Here is a 14,793-nt window from a genome sequence, read left to right as displayed (position 1 = left end):
AGTTTTGGCCCTACTCTAAAGTTCCCTGTCCATCTGTTCCTGTTCCACCTTTTCAAAACTTGTACTCCATTCCCAATTCCAATCATTCTGATTTTTTTGGAATAATGTTTTGGAATGTGTTCAGTTTCAGTTGTTTACTTCCACTTAACAAAATGTTTTTTTCTTGATAAGAATCTCTAATATTCAATAAGCTGTCCTCCTTGCTACTACCCAAATTAGGGCATTTTACATCAATTATATTTAGTGACAGTATGTAAGTTACCTCATCAGCAATCAAAGTATCCCAAGCAGGCTCCCGTGTGAAATATTGAAAGCACCATGGTATCCCTTGCTCTATCGCGGCACATGTTCAGAGATGTCTCCTACCTACCTTGTCTCACAAAGTTGACTGGTAAGATTCATATTATTCAAAGTTTTATCTAGGTATTCGATACTCGATGTCCATCAAGCAAACCATCTACACCTTTAGTCACAGACTCTAAGTACCAGTCTACCTTAAAACTCCTTTGAGTATTCAGACCCATACATGTAGAGGAAAATATGGCCTCACAGAAATAGGGGTGCAGAATTTGGAGAGAAAGGAATACCAACTGTTAGCAGGGGTGTCCTCTTGGTATCAACACAGTCTCACCGAAGTGGTTGCCTCTCTCCTGTCGTTAATGGACCTTTCAGTTTTCAAGTAAAATTCTTGATATAATGAGAAAAACAAACTTCAATGAAGTTGGTTAGGACACACCAAACTGCCAGCACTACTAGACAAAGTGAGCACCAGGAGCAGCCTGTACTCAAAACACAGTGTGAGGAATATTTCATTTTGACACTAAACCTTGCCCAGGGTCATTCAGGCACGAAGGACTGCACCTAAGCTTATTAATGGGTTGTTAGCGTGACTTTGGAGTGTTGCTGATCAAAATAAGAGGTGCCTCTAAGTTCTGATCAACATTGATTGCAAGCACTTAGATACAGTGTTGAAAACATTTATCGATATTCTGTTCCTGCTGTTTGTTAATCGAAAAGTAGCTGTGCCTCTTGAAATTGATCGGCAACCCTCAACGGTCACATCAATGACTCATTTTGATAAAGGATACCAAGTTCTGAAGAGAGTGTGTCTTGAGGAGCTTTAACCTCTATTGGAGATACATTCAAACAACCATTGTAATAGGCGAAGGAGCAGGTATCAAAATCAGATAAAATGCGCTTCATAATGAGCACTTACTTACCTACTTGAACTACTCCTAAAGCAGAACATTTGGTGCTCTTTTCTATCTTCCTTTCAATTTTGGATACCTTTACAGTGTCCAGGTCAGTAGTACAGACCTTAGGGAACTACAGTTAGATTTTGCAGATTTTTAAGGAGCATAGGTAGGTATAATTTTCACAAACTTAAATAACTTTCCTTATAATTTTAACATTCCAAGTCAGGGAGTATAGCTGTGATTGCCAATATTTAAGAAAAAATGAATCCATCAAAGCAACTGTTGAACTACCGACAATGGCTTCATTTTTATGTATTTTTTATTCTTTGTCAACTACTTGTCCTTATATTTCACTTTCTGCTCATAGTTTCAGAATCCAATGTGAGATGTATGTCAGCTGTTCCCGGGCCCAAACCAGAAGGGCCAAAAACTGAACCAAATTCGCAGAATACTGATGACAGAAAACCTTTGATACCGGACAGATATCGTTTCAAGTATCCTGATCTATTACCGCTTCCTAAGATGGAGTGGAGGAATGCTATTCGTGAAAAGCTAGAGAGAAGGGATCAAATGGCTCGGAGAAGTCAGATTGACATCCCAGAGTTCTATGTTGGTAAGTTTTGACAGATTGAAGAAAATTACCTAAGAAACTAAATAATGTTTATCACTGAATCAAATTCTTCATACCTGTGTGTGACAAAATTAGTCGATAATACCTTAATCCACATTTCTCTACTCTAAATATACATGTATAGACAAAAAATAAAAAAAAAAAATAAAAAAAAAACCAAGTAGCCATCAAGACATCACATGTTCTGAGGTGGCACATTCCCATCAAGTTTAATGTTGTGTAAATTGAAGATTGCTCTTCAAATTTTAGCTTTTCGGTCAGAAAGGCTCTCAAAATTTAGGAAGAAAGCAGAAAACTGGTTGCCTTTAAGTCATTTTAATTACCACAGTAAACTTATCATTTTTCATTGCTTTGCACCCATGCAGAATCACCACTCACAAGTCTATCCTTTTTACAGAATGGCTCATTACTTAGGTCTATGACTAGGCAACTTATCTGGAGAACATCAAGATTATCTGTTTGAGCCTGTTTTGTTTTGATTCAACAGATATAGGTACTTGAAAGATTGGAAGGAGCGAAGATCAATTCTAGTGTATTAATTTTTCTTTTTTTAAAAAAATTTTTCAGGCTCAGTCCTCGCTGTTTACCAAAATAACAGACACGCTGCTGATAAGAAACAAAAATTTGTTGGAATTTGCACTCAAAGAGATGGCTATGGTCTGCGGGCAAATTTTGTACTTCGGAATGTAATCGACCACATAGGTATGTTCTTTCATGGCAGGAGACTTTTTGTGAAAAAAAAAGAGAAAAAAAGAAAAAAGCATAAGTTCCTCTTTTTTCGGGACACATGCATCAACTGAGTTATGGTCTTTGCAGAGTTGTCAAGTGTATCCATAGCTCTCTGTATATTTATTGTTTTTGGGAATCAAACAGTTTTTGTAAAAATGGTGAATAGGGGATGGGTGCGAAGACTGATAGAAAATCCCTCGTAAGCACAGGGTTTGTTGCAAAGTCTGATGTTCGAACTCAGAATAATGATTTCAACTATATTTTAAGTAATTCCCTAATATTATGAGGTAATCTCATTTTTCCTATCTCTTTAAAGTTATGGAAATTTCAGAAATTTTTCAAGCATGATGACTTGTTCCCATTCATATTTTTCTATACAATCAGATTTCTATAGTTTCAACTTTTTGAAAACCTTCCTGTTATCCGATGCACAAACATACAAGCAGTATGTGCACTAAACATTTTTTCTATGTCTTCATGACAGGTATGGAAATCAGATACCTCCTATATGACCCAACTATAGAGAAAATTGAAGTTTTGCGCTTAGAGAAAAGGTTGGATGAAAATTTATTATACCTGAAGGATGCTCCTCCAGAACACAGTACATTTCCTCTGGACATGGAGCCTGAATTCATTGCGGAAGATGAACCAGTACCCATCAACCCCGTGCAGGTACTCTTTTTAAGTTACCGTATACGCCCAATAACCGCACCTTTTTTCTCCGATTTCAACGATCGAAAATCAGGGTGCGGGTTACCTGTGAAACTCACCGAAATTGCATACCCATCATGCACTTGACCGTGCCAGTGAAACAGACCACTGTGGGCGCGAGTGAGTCATGCGGGAATTTATTTTTTCATTTTTTTGACCCTCTCAAAATCTGGGTTGCGGGTTATCTGCGGGCGTACATGGTACGTGTGAGAATCATTTAATTTGATTTCAACGAACTCCTCTTCTATTTCTATGCACTGTCGAAGAATAAACCGATTTATTTGTTTGTTGTATTATTATTTGGGAATTAAAAATAAAGTGAGCATGCTGGCCGTAGAAAAGTTACAATAGGTTTTGAGAGCTTCAGGTTTTGTGCCTCAGTTTTAAGTGCTACCAGCAATGTTTAAAGATTAAAATTTTCAAGATCTTTTCTGAAGAACTAATGAAAATGAAAGAAATTTTCGCACACTGTGTATGGTTTTTAATCGGTAGATTTATTTTCAGAAACAGAGAGAACTTGTTCTCAATTTTAACTGGCAAAAAACTGGAACCACTACTTCCAAGATACCGAGTTGTGTGTTTCCAAAAGCGCACCAGAGTATTTGATCAAAAATATAATCACAATTTTTTTCCCCCTATACAGAGTGACGGTCTCTGACAAAATGTTCTTTTTTTATTTCAAGGTAAAACTGAAACCAAAACCATGGCGTATGAAATGGGAAAAGTGGGGCATGAAAGGAATTGCACCCGACTCCTTTTTTCCAGGACAATTAAAAGGCAAAATACCTTTAGTGAAGCCGTGGGATGAAATGGATTTAATGAAACAGTACAGGTAATTATTTTGAGTTTAGCCTATCTGCGTTTCTTTTTCCTTCCTTTCTTTTAAGAAAAGGAGAATGTAAATAAATAAATGTTTCTTCAAATTGCATACCTCTAGTGTAATCAAACTTAAACCAATACATATCATCATTAAGTCCAGTTAAACCTCCTGAAATTAACAAGTAAATTTATTGTCCATCCATGCCATGTGATACACAACTATCAATCTCTGGTATTAGTGTGTTTTATCACAGCAAGACTTTTCAGTCGTTCATTTACGTATCATATTGTTAAAAAAAGTTAACTTTTTTAATTGTTGAACACATTTCAACCTTCAGGAATACTCGACTTTAGCATGGAAAACACTTCTAGAATACAAATTTACACACTAGTTCTCTAACCTGTGAACTGAACAAAAATGCAAACTTTACCGAAAATTACCGAAGTGTTTGTGGCTGGTGGCTTTAAAGTTCACCATCAGCAGCTCTTTGTAGTGAAACTCTTAATTTCAAAAATATTCTTTCTGAAAGAACAAGTTACGCTTATCAAAAATTTCCAAATGCAAATTTTGCACTGTTTGTATTGTACATTTTTAAATTGCCTACATTTGTAAAATTTTTCCCCCTGTTACCAGCAACCAGAGTTGCCCAGGGAGGAATGCAAGAAAATATAACTTGAATGAAACAGTCTTGCAAATTGATGTGAATTTTTCGTTCCTTTGATTTCATTCATTCAAGCATTTATGTACTTTTGCTTTGTTTTGCGAACAAGGAAGAAACAAATGATCATTAAAAATTGAAGTCATACGTTGGAAAGAATGATGACAGCTTCCCAGGGTATTTTTTAATTTCAGTCAGGTTTTTTTGCATTCCTCTCCAGGCAAACCTGGTTACCAGCAAGTGAGAAATAATCGCATAAGAATGAAGGAACTTTTAAGTGCATTTCATGGACCATGGAAACTCTACTTTTTGTCGTGTCTTTTGAAAACTTCTGATGTGCTGAGCATGGTTTTAATATCCTTCTAACTATGGAAAGTTACTTAATCGGCTCTACCCGTTGCATGCAATTAACCCATACAAGGTGTCACAAGTCCTGTGTCATTGCCTCTGTTTTGAGCACAATACTAGCCTTTTATTATTTCTTTATGGTCAGCCTTCTTCTGTCTCTGTGATGTTATTTCAATGATGATATTCGATCCATTTTATATTATAAAAAGTAGAAGAGATGAAGTCCGCCAATGAAAACGATGTTGAAAGAGAATTTTGTACAACATTTGTACAATTTTTCTAGCCCTGATGAAGAAAGAGATAGAGAAAGAGAAGAAAATCAAGGATATTTTACGGATTGGTTGTAACTTGTGTTGCATCAAACAGCAGAATACTCTGGAGAGAAAGTTTTTGCTCTGATGACCTCTTCCTCCCTATATTGAGAATGTTGTTTTATTCTGAAATTTAACGCAGGCTGGCAAATTTATTAACAACGCGTCGGGGACTTTTCCATTTCTGAAGAAACAAGGACAAAAAGTGTCGTGTGTTTTTTCTTAGCGATGATAACATTCATCTCTTGTCTTCAGGGTTCAACACGTTTCTAATCAGTTGACTTATGACGAAGTTAAAATGAATCACAGAAACTGTGCAATTTCAAATGTAACTGAAATAATCACAGGATAATTCCTCATAAAACTTCTCCAACCTATTTTCTATAACTAGTGGTGGTATAACTAGTGGTGATTTCGTTATCTTTCTAAGCATTTTTATTTGCCTAATGTTGATCATTCCCCTGTTTTCTCAGACAAACCATTCCAGAAGAGGAACAGCAAGAAATATACGCAGAACTTTACACGGAACTTCATCAGCAAGATGCGTCCCGGAAAAGAACTAGGAGAAAAGACTCGAAAAAGAAAAAGTAGTTGTAAGATTGCCACTTTTGTTACTTTCTTAGGGACATATGTTTGTTAAAATTTTCATATGATTTTTTAAAACTTTTTCTCAATAAACTGTTCATGTAACACAGAATTTTCTAACCAGTTTTTATGTTTCGATTTTTAGAACTAGGACAGGGCCACCAGGGGTCTTTTTTGAGGAGGTCAGGAAGGTAATGGACCTTCAGGCTAGTTGCAAATTTAAGCATTTATAATGTATATTTTCTCATCAAAATTTCACATTATTAACAAAAATTATCAAATTAACCTTCCTACCAAGATATCAACGTTTTTTGATGCATAAATTCAAACTTTCCGCTCTTAAAAATTAAAATACTTTATGTACTTGAGTTCAGTTGCACATTAAACATTACCGTAACAGTATTATGGTAAAGAAATATTGCAGCCTCAATATCGGTGCCTCTGTACAGCTGTTGCATGCTGTTCACACTTTGAACAACACCGGGGGGGGGGGGGGTGGTATATTGCTTAATTGAGGAGCCTGCCAAAACCGTTGTGGTGCGCGATTCGATTCACGTATAGACTCAAATTTTTCTTGTGAGTGGGGAATCTAACTAACTTGTGCTCAATAAAAACGTCAATATCTTGCATAGGAGTTAATTCTAGTAATTTTTGTCTCTTGAATCGTTTTTTGCGCAAAATTTTGAGGAGGTAATATAAAAGGTAACATGTGAGAGTGCTTCAATTTGTACCTAAAAATTTGGTTCTGTGCATATAAATTGCTGCAATTTTGTGAAAAATACATGATTTTTCTTGCAGTGTTGCCAAACAAAAATAAGTAATATAAAAAAGTAAAATAAAAAATAACCACAATCTTGCCGAACTTCCAATTATTAAAATCCATTATCAGGGCCTCCCTATTTTTGCAAGCAATGGTTGAGAAGTTTTTGTATCTCTAAAAAGAAAAAAAAAAATAAGAAAATGAAGATAATTTTTTCTCATGGATGTAAAAAATTTCTGACACGAGAAAATATTATTGCAAATTAAGATAGATCTCGTGGTTGCGTAATCATGTTCCATCATAAATATTGAAAATTTCCAGACTTCTACTGGCATCATTGGCATGTTTGTTTCCTCCCCTTGTAGTTCCCACTCCCCAATTTTGAAAACTAAGCATTTTAACTTTTAAAAATATTTTATTAGTCGTACAAAAAACACAATTGATGAAGTATAAAATAATATTAGTAAAATGAACTTCTTACACAAAACATGATACATTTGTAGCACAAACTATGATAACAATTTGGGAGAATGAAACAATGATGTTGTTTTTTTTTTTTTTCACGAGAGGTGCATGAACATCACAAATAATTTGAGTTTGTTCTTTAGAGCTGACTTATGATATATTATTGTTTCCCTGCCTATGTAAATTGGAAACAAAAAACATTGAAAATAAGACCATCGTTTATTTAACTCTTGGGTACTTGTTATGGTTCTCAGTTTTATTCTCGCGATTACTATTGACTGGTGCTCTACTTTAAATGTAGCATCTTTAGAGGTATTTAAATAAATGCACTGCGCAGTGCTAGATGGACCGTCAAAATGTATCTCCACTCGCAAGAAAATTACAAATGTTAGAGGACATTTCTCACGAAAATTTAGGATGCAAGATCAGTTCAAACTGGTAACTGAAATGGTAACTTTAGTACTCCATGGTCGAAAAATTTGAGAGGCAGGTTTGTCTCATCAGTTAATTGCAACTGTGTTTTCATTATCAATGCAAGAAAAACTTAAAGAAGAGTGATTCAATAACTTCAGCCTGGTACATTTTTTTTTTTTAAATTACCAGCTCTTTTGGAATATTCAATTATCAATTAAACCCAAATGACTTTGCAGAGGTTAAAGTGGCGGTACGTCTAATTTAGGAACTTAAAAAATGTCCTCAGCCGCCATTATCAATATGAACAATTTGTTTCCCGTGTCTTTCATTTTCTTCCTCTTCTCCTTTTTTGTTTCTTTTTTTTTTCAAAAAAATATATACAATTTGAGCCACACTATAACAATTTTTATCAAATAAATTAACATACTTTAAATTACAATTTATGTGAGTAACAATGCAAATCCGGTATGATAGAACCTATACAAAGTGATCTCTCCTTACGGTAGTAATGACTAGAACCCAGAAAAATCGTTCATCTCAAATGCACTCCGATGACTGAAATAATACTTCGAAGACTGCAGGTTTTCCTCCTTAAATAAGTTTAGAAAGGTGAAAATTTTTCCGTGAACAAGAATTAATTATCGTAGAAAAGAAAGGTAAGATGGGTGGAGTGAAACTTCATTGCGCTTAAAATCTATGACTTACAGCTATATCACAGCAGAACAAAAGTAGTTAATAGCAGAAGGCAAATTTTACTCTTCTGTTGATGTTAGAATTTCAGGAACATTTTTCTTTTGATCATCATTTACTTTTTAAAATATTAAGTATTTGTTTGTTTGTTTTTTTTTTATATCTAATTTAGTTTTATATTTTCTTCATTTATCATCATTTCGAAAGGAAAAACTATGGTTCTTTTGGATGTACAGCAATGATGGCAGTAAGGTTGACGGAAAGTGAATTTCAAATCATTAGGCAGGGACTTGTGTGATTTTCTCAGTATCGAGATGTTTGTCGTCCTCATACTTAATTCCAGTCGGGTGATTGGATGTTATTTGTTGCATAAGAGACTAAGCTTAATGCTCAAGCTTCATCTTCAGCTGTTGAATTAAGTCTTGGACTAGATTTATCTAAGATTTGACATAAGACTTGGTTAGATACTAAGATTCAGCATTCGCTCACTTCTTGGTACAGAGTTTACTTTTCTTCTGCTCAAAAGTTTTTGACAGGCAGAAGCTGTTAAAAGTTGAAAAGTCCTTGATATCATATAATGTCCTGATAAGCTTTTTTAATATTATTTCTCAATAAAGGGCTATATTTGAACATTCCAAAGTTTTCTAAAGTTAAAAGTTGGAAAGCAACTCCGAAAACTTTTCAACTTATCTCAGCTTGCGTCCCATCCCATCTTTACACAAGTAGGTTAATTTTTAAAAGGGTTTTGATCTTTGGCAATGAGAACCTCACACAACGGTGTGACCAAAATTTTCCGAAGGAAGGGTCATACTTAAAATATATCTCCTCTTTGAGTATCAGCCGACAACTTGAACTCATCAATATTTATGTTACTTGATACCGTAAAATTCTCAGAGTTTGCAAGGAATACCTTGTACCTTATTATGAGCAGAAAAGCTTGAGTTTTGGCTACAGGAAGATAGTATTACTTGTGAGTATGGACCGCTAATACATCATCTGATAGTTGTCTACATGACATGTCAAAAAATTAATGTAGATTGTTGGGATCCAGTGATTGAAAAAATGTAGGTACATGAAAAAAAAGCAATCTTCTAGTGAGTATTTTGACTAAGGCACCATGATATGAGATAAACGAGCAGCCTCAATGAGGAGGTATGAGGAGCTTGAGGTTGTGTTGATTTTTCAAACGTTGAGATCATCCCAGTCCTCTTCTGAAGCGTCTGCTGCAGTTACGCTGAGGACTACGCGAGGCCTGGTGACTAATTGCAGCGCGTTTCGGTTCGGCATTGTGAGAGGGTTCTCTTGGAGATCTACATCTTCTAATGACTCGGTCTGTTCTAACCTATCGACTTCAATTTCTAGATAAAAACAAAAATACCAAATTTTATTCACAAAAGTCCAAGAATATTTTTAATACAACTGTAGCATCTCAGTAGTAATGACTCTTTAAAAATTCTTTTGATAGACTTTTCACCAAACTCTCAAGAATAGGCCCATGGAAGGGAACCCTTTTGGATCAGTTTTTTTGTGAAAATATGTTGATAAAATTTACATTGACCAAACAGAAAGCTGCCATCTGTAACCACATTATAAATTTTAAATGTAAATCTTATGAAATGCAAAATGTCTGAATGTTTTTGCATTGATTTAAATTGCAAGGTACGTAATTCTAGTACAGCATACTTGAAGAAAAATGAATTTCAACTGACCTTAAGGAGCAGTTTAATTAAGTTTCTGAAAACTTTCCTAGGAGGTGAAACTTAACTGTTGTAACAGTGCAACCTTATGCAGGCCATAGTGAAAGTACCCAGACAACGGTCGTCACAAACACAATCGGTTAGGACCCAACTAACTCCATGATGCTACCCCTTAAAGTTTGTTGAAGAAAATATTGATAGGTAGTTTTGTCACAGTGCAACCAAGTAGGTAGTGGCTCTACCTACTTTCATTTTCCTCTGTTTATGCAAGTGAAAATTTAATAAAACAAAATAATTTCAAAATAATGCTTCAAAATGTCAAAAAAAAATGAGTCTTTCAACTTCCATTTTAAAAACAGGAAAATTTTTATCAACTTTTTTTTTAAATTTAGACCATTAAAATATTACTTACCAACGATGTGATTGTGACTGGCATTAAGCTTTGATAATTTTGGCATTTTGTACACTGCATGAGGTAAAGCAATAAAAGCATTGTGAGAGATGTCCAGCCTTTCTAACGCTGCTAGATCAGCCAGCTCATCTGGTAGTTTACTCATTGTATTGTTTGAGAGGTTTAAGTCTGTAAAAGAAAAAAAGTGCTTCAATTAATGTCTTATCAAACTTTTTAGCAGCAAATTTGAATAAGTTTAGCTCTTCCAGTGAGATAAAAATTAAAAATTACAGGTAATGTTCAATGATATTTCAATTTTGAATTACCTTGATCAAAATACATTTTTTACTCACGTTTCTATACAAGTCGGAATGTTGTCTGAACTTGTTTGATCTAGGATAATAGGTTACATTGAAAGTTGATGATTATCGTAGATCTTCTAGAAAATGGTGCTTAGTTAGCATTTTAACATCATCCACACTGTGACCTCTTTTTTTATTTGGTTGAAGTAGGGTAGGTACTTAGATAAAAATACCTTGCCAACACACATTTTTAGTTTACTAACCTGTGATGAGGGAAAATTTCACAGCAAATTTAGGAGGGATCTTCGTGATGACATTTCCAGACAGATTGCATCCTTTCAGTTCAGTGTGGCGCATCAGGTGATAAACAGCATCTGGGACTTGCATTAGTTGGCATTCTGACAAATCTGCACAGAGCAAAGACCGCAATCTATTAATATGTGCCAAAATTTCTTGACCCCATTTAACAATAAAAGCTTCCTCGTGCTCCGAGAAAAGCCCACCTTTGCAGTTTAGAGCATACCTACTTATTACCCTCTGTCCTCTGTCACGGAGTATCTCAACAACACAATATTACAAGAGAATGTGTGAACATATATCTACCTATATCTATTTGAGAATGATCCGCTGGGCCTACCTAAATGATACTTTATTTTCTTTTAATTATTTTTTTCCTCTTAATTTTTGAAAAAATATCAAAAAATATTCTTTTCCTGCAATTTTTCTCATATTTTAATTTATTTTAAATTAACCAAAAATTTAACAGCTTTTTGTGTCACTGACCTTTCTGCTCAACTTTTTCCTCCGTTTAGATCCCTACGTGCTGTCGACGCATTCATTACCGTCCGTCTTTTCATACCCCCTCCCCCTTTCCCTTATTGAAACTTTGAGCGCCTATTATGAGAATACCTAATAAAGTACCAAATTACTCTTTTTCTTTTTTATCTGCGTGCTCCGTTTGGACTTTCATCTCAAGGAGACGAAAACCAATAGTAACAAAACTCGATTTTCAGTAATGCTCAGTGTAGGTCCTATTCTGAACAATTGAAAGTAAAACGAAAAGTCTGTTATAGGTATAGGTAAAAATCCAACATTCAAACCTATGTGTACTGTTGATTTTGAATTTCGCGGGTTTGGCACTCGACCAATCCCCGCCGGCGGCGAGTCTCGCGGCGCGCGAGATCCGACGGAAATGATGAGACACATCGCGTGCTCTCTCGCGACCAAGACTCACCACCCGATAGACATTCATAGCAATAGCACCGTATGTCATTGCTGTACATGAACAGGAAACATTACCTAATCGCAGAGATTCAGCTGCTTCTTCACACCGGTGAACAACCCTTGTGACTGCGTTAGCCATTCGCGATTCAATCACACGCACCCACCGTCACAGACTGGACCCACTCAACGAGATGAAAACATTATCCGACCTACTACAGACTAGCTGTTGCCGCGCACGGTGAATTTATCATTTCCTCTCGACGAGAAAAACGAGAGTTTGAGGTAGGCCATGCAACCGCGCATCGAACTACTGCGCTGCCACGTTTCGTTTGACTAGTGAACACTATTCTTCGTGACTTTTCAAATATAACGATTGCTATCGTAAAAATAGAATTACGCGTGTACCTTTGCCGTTTTTTAAAATGCTACTATATCTTTCGCCCCTTACCTAGGTACTCATATTCTAATGTTCTTTCCCATAGAGGCAACATCCGTGTTGTTGGCTCATGGTGAATGTAAGTAGGTAATATGACACGACGCCGCACTTATTTTCGATGGGATGAAAATAAGAAGTCAGAACGCCTTCACTTATTCGTATATGCAACACAGACTACGCTTTAAGGTCGAAGAGTTGCAACCAGGTGTTGCGTTTAGCGTCGCATAGTGTATAACGGTTTAGCATTTTTTATTTATTTATTTTTGTATTATAATTAGGAGCCTGCATGACTATAGTTTTAAATAAAATTGTATCGACGTTTTTATCCCTCTTTCGTGTGTCTTTATGAAGTTTTAATAGGGGTCACCGTTTTAAAAATTCTAAAATAATGATTTTGCGCACATCTCTTGGTAGATCTGCGCTAATGCCCATGCCTAACTCGATAATGATTCGACAGAATCTAGATTTCTAGTATCCAAATACTGAAACCAGTAAAGGCAGAGGACCGAATCTGTTGAAATTACGTGAAAAAAAGATAGCACAGTTAAGCGTTAGATGCCCAAGACCTTTTTTAACACGCAAATTCCAAATTCGGGTCAGAATTGGTCACCCGTATTTTAATACATAGATTTTAAGGTATCCCTGGTAAAAATTGGCGATAGGAGCTGCGTTTCAAAATACCATAGGAGTTCTTATAGCCGACTAAAGAAGGCTATAGAATAGCTGGCTGTAGAAAGCGGAGCAAATCATATAGCCGGGCTATACGAAGCTATAAAAAAGTATACAGTCGGGCTATAGTTTCTATCGCCGGGCTTTACACTTTATCGCCATTGGCTACAAAAGGCTATAAGAAATTGTGTAGAAATTCGTGTGCTTTGGAAATCATTAAGTTTTTTACGGAACTACCTTAATGTTTACAAAACACACATTATATTTTCCTTTAAAACACATTTTTTTTTCATCAATTAAAATGAGAATAATCCATACAGAGTGTGCAAACATTTCAGAATCATGAGTTGAAAAACGCTGACTCCGCGAGATTAAATATTAGAGCCTAACACAAAGCGGAGCGGCGACGCACTGGCGCCTACAAACCTAACAGGGATACTTCACGCATTGCGCAATGCGTGAAGTATCACTGTTAGGTTTGTAGGCGCCAATGCGCGTTTCGCGCTCTCTGCTCGCCCGCCGCGCCGCAGCGTGCCACGGCGTCTGAAGCAACCATTTCACACCAGAGGTATTGCACAGTATCATACGAAATTGAAGGCGCTCCAACATATTAAGAATGACAGGCATCCTTCTAAAGTACGGAGCTTTCCTCGCAAAATATATATCAAGATACTATGGCAAAAAAAGAGAGCGGTAGTCCAAAAATTCACGACGTCCTATAGTATCCGTATTTAGTAACGTTTAGCATAAACTTCATCGTCTGGCTAATGCTTAATCGCCATCGGCTATAAAAGGTTATAAAAAATTTGTACAGCCGGCTACAGAAGCTATTGGAAATCTTTCAGCCGGCCTTAAGTCTATGGTATTTTGGAACACAGATTCTACTGCCAATTTTTACCAGGGATTATGTATCTATGAAATTTCTATATTTTTGAAGGTACACGGGAGATACTTTTCTTTTTTTTCTCTTTTTTTTTCTTTCAGATTTTCGCACCTTTTTGGAAACATACTGGCGCTTTCTCGATCCCCCTCTTCCGCCATATGTAACTTCCCTAGAGGAGATAGCCGGGTCAATTTGACCCAGTTTGGAATCTAGGGGTAGAAAAAAAAATCCCTAACACAACACAGCTCTCGTGAAATACCAAGTTTTAGTCGAGTGCCCTTTAGAGGCACAGTTAGATCCCTTCAGAGGCAAATTATTTATTTATTTTTGTATTATGAGGAGCCTGCACGACTATAGTTTTAAATAAAATCGTATCAACTCGAAACATTTTTATCCCTGGCTTTCGTATGTCTTCATGAAGTTTCAAAGGAGCTCACTGTTTTAGTCGAGTGCCTTTTAGAGCGCTTGAGAGACCTGTAAACATTTTTTTTTTTTTTTTTTCCAACTTAAAATGATTATTGATTTTGACACATAACATATTTTGGGCAAACTCAACCTTCACGTTTCTTAAATTTATAAAACAGAGACACCTCAACGCGTTTTGATGACGGCACAGATATAAGACAAATGGTAACGAACACAACATGGAATTAAAGCAAGGGAAGAGGCGCGCGTTGATGACGGCGCAGAGATACAACTATTCATGCTTGATGGATGTCCGTGTTGCATCTGCAGAATTGAAGGCGCGGTGGCGCGAGGCGTGAACTCTCAATGCTCGGCACTATGTTACCGATGAAGTGTTGCTTGGATTCGGGAGAAAATTTTGAGAAGGGCGCCGGAATACGTCTCTATACTATTCACATGTGTTGATAC

The 14,793-nt window shown here is 36.2% G+C and overlaps 2 protein-coding genes across 3 annotated transcripts in view; one reads left to right on the top strand and one right to left on the bottom strand.

Annotated features, from left to right (window-relative positions):
• Positions 1-142: 142 nt before the first annotated feature.
• On the top strand, positions 143-6,101 carry mRpL19 (mitochondrial ribosomal protein L19). The gene is made up of 6 exons (XM_019041434.2): positions 143-391; positions 1,564-1,809; positions 2,395-2,529; positions 3,041-3,228; positions 3,951-4,099; positions 5,878-6,101. Exons 1-6 carry the CDS (start codon positions 319-321, stop codon positions 5,993-5,995), a joined length of 909 nt encoding a protein of 302 aa, XP_018896979.1. The 5' UTR covers positions 143-318; the 3' UTR covers positions 5,996-6,101.
• Positions 6,102-7,144: 1,043 nt separating this feature from the next.
• The window catches only part of Sclp (leucine rich repeat containing protein 20 sclp), a 30,423-nt gene continuing 22,774 nt past the window's right edge, over positions 7,145-14,793 (bottom strand). The window contains exons 1-4 of one of the 2 annotated variants that reach the window (XM_019041439.2): positions 12,008-12,167; positions 10,972-11,115; positions 10,428-10,595; positions 7,145-9,676 (exon numbers count right to left, since the gene is read on the bottom strand). In XM_019041439.2, the coding sequence (XP_018896984.1) occupies positions 9,501-9,676; positions 10,428-10,595; positions 10,972-11,115; positions 12,008-12,071 (552 nt within the window). In that variant the 5' untranslated portion in view covers positions 12,072-12,167 and the 3' untranslated portion in view covers positions 7,145-9,500. Of the gene's footprint in view, positions 9,677-10,427; positions 10,596-10,971; positions 11,116-12,007; positions 12,168-14,793 lie in introns of those variants that run through there. The other variant, XM_019041438.2, reaches the window with a different exon arrangement.

Source organism: Bemisia tabaci, chromosome 2 (genome assembly GCF_918797505.1).
Source record: "Bemisia tabaci chromosome 2, PGI_BMITA_v3".
In the NCBI taxonomy this organism is placed as follows: Eukaryota; Metazoa; Arthropoda; class Insecta; order Hemiptera; family Aleyrodidae; genus Bemisia; species Bemisia tabaci.
This window is presented reverse-complemented; position numbering and strand designations above follow the sequence as displayed.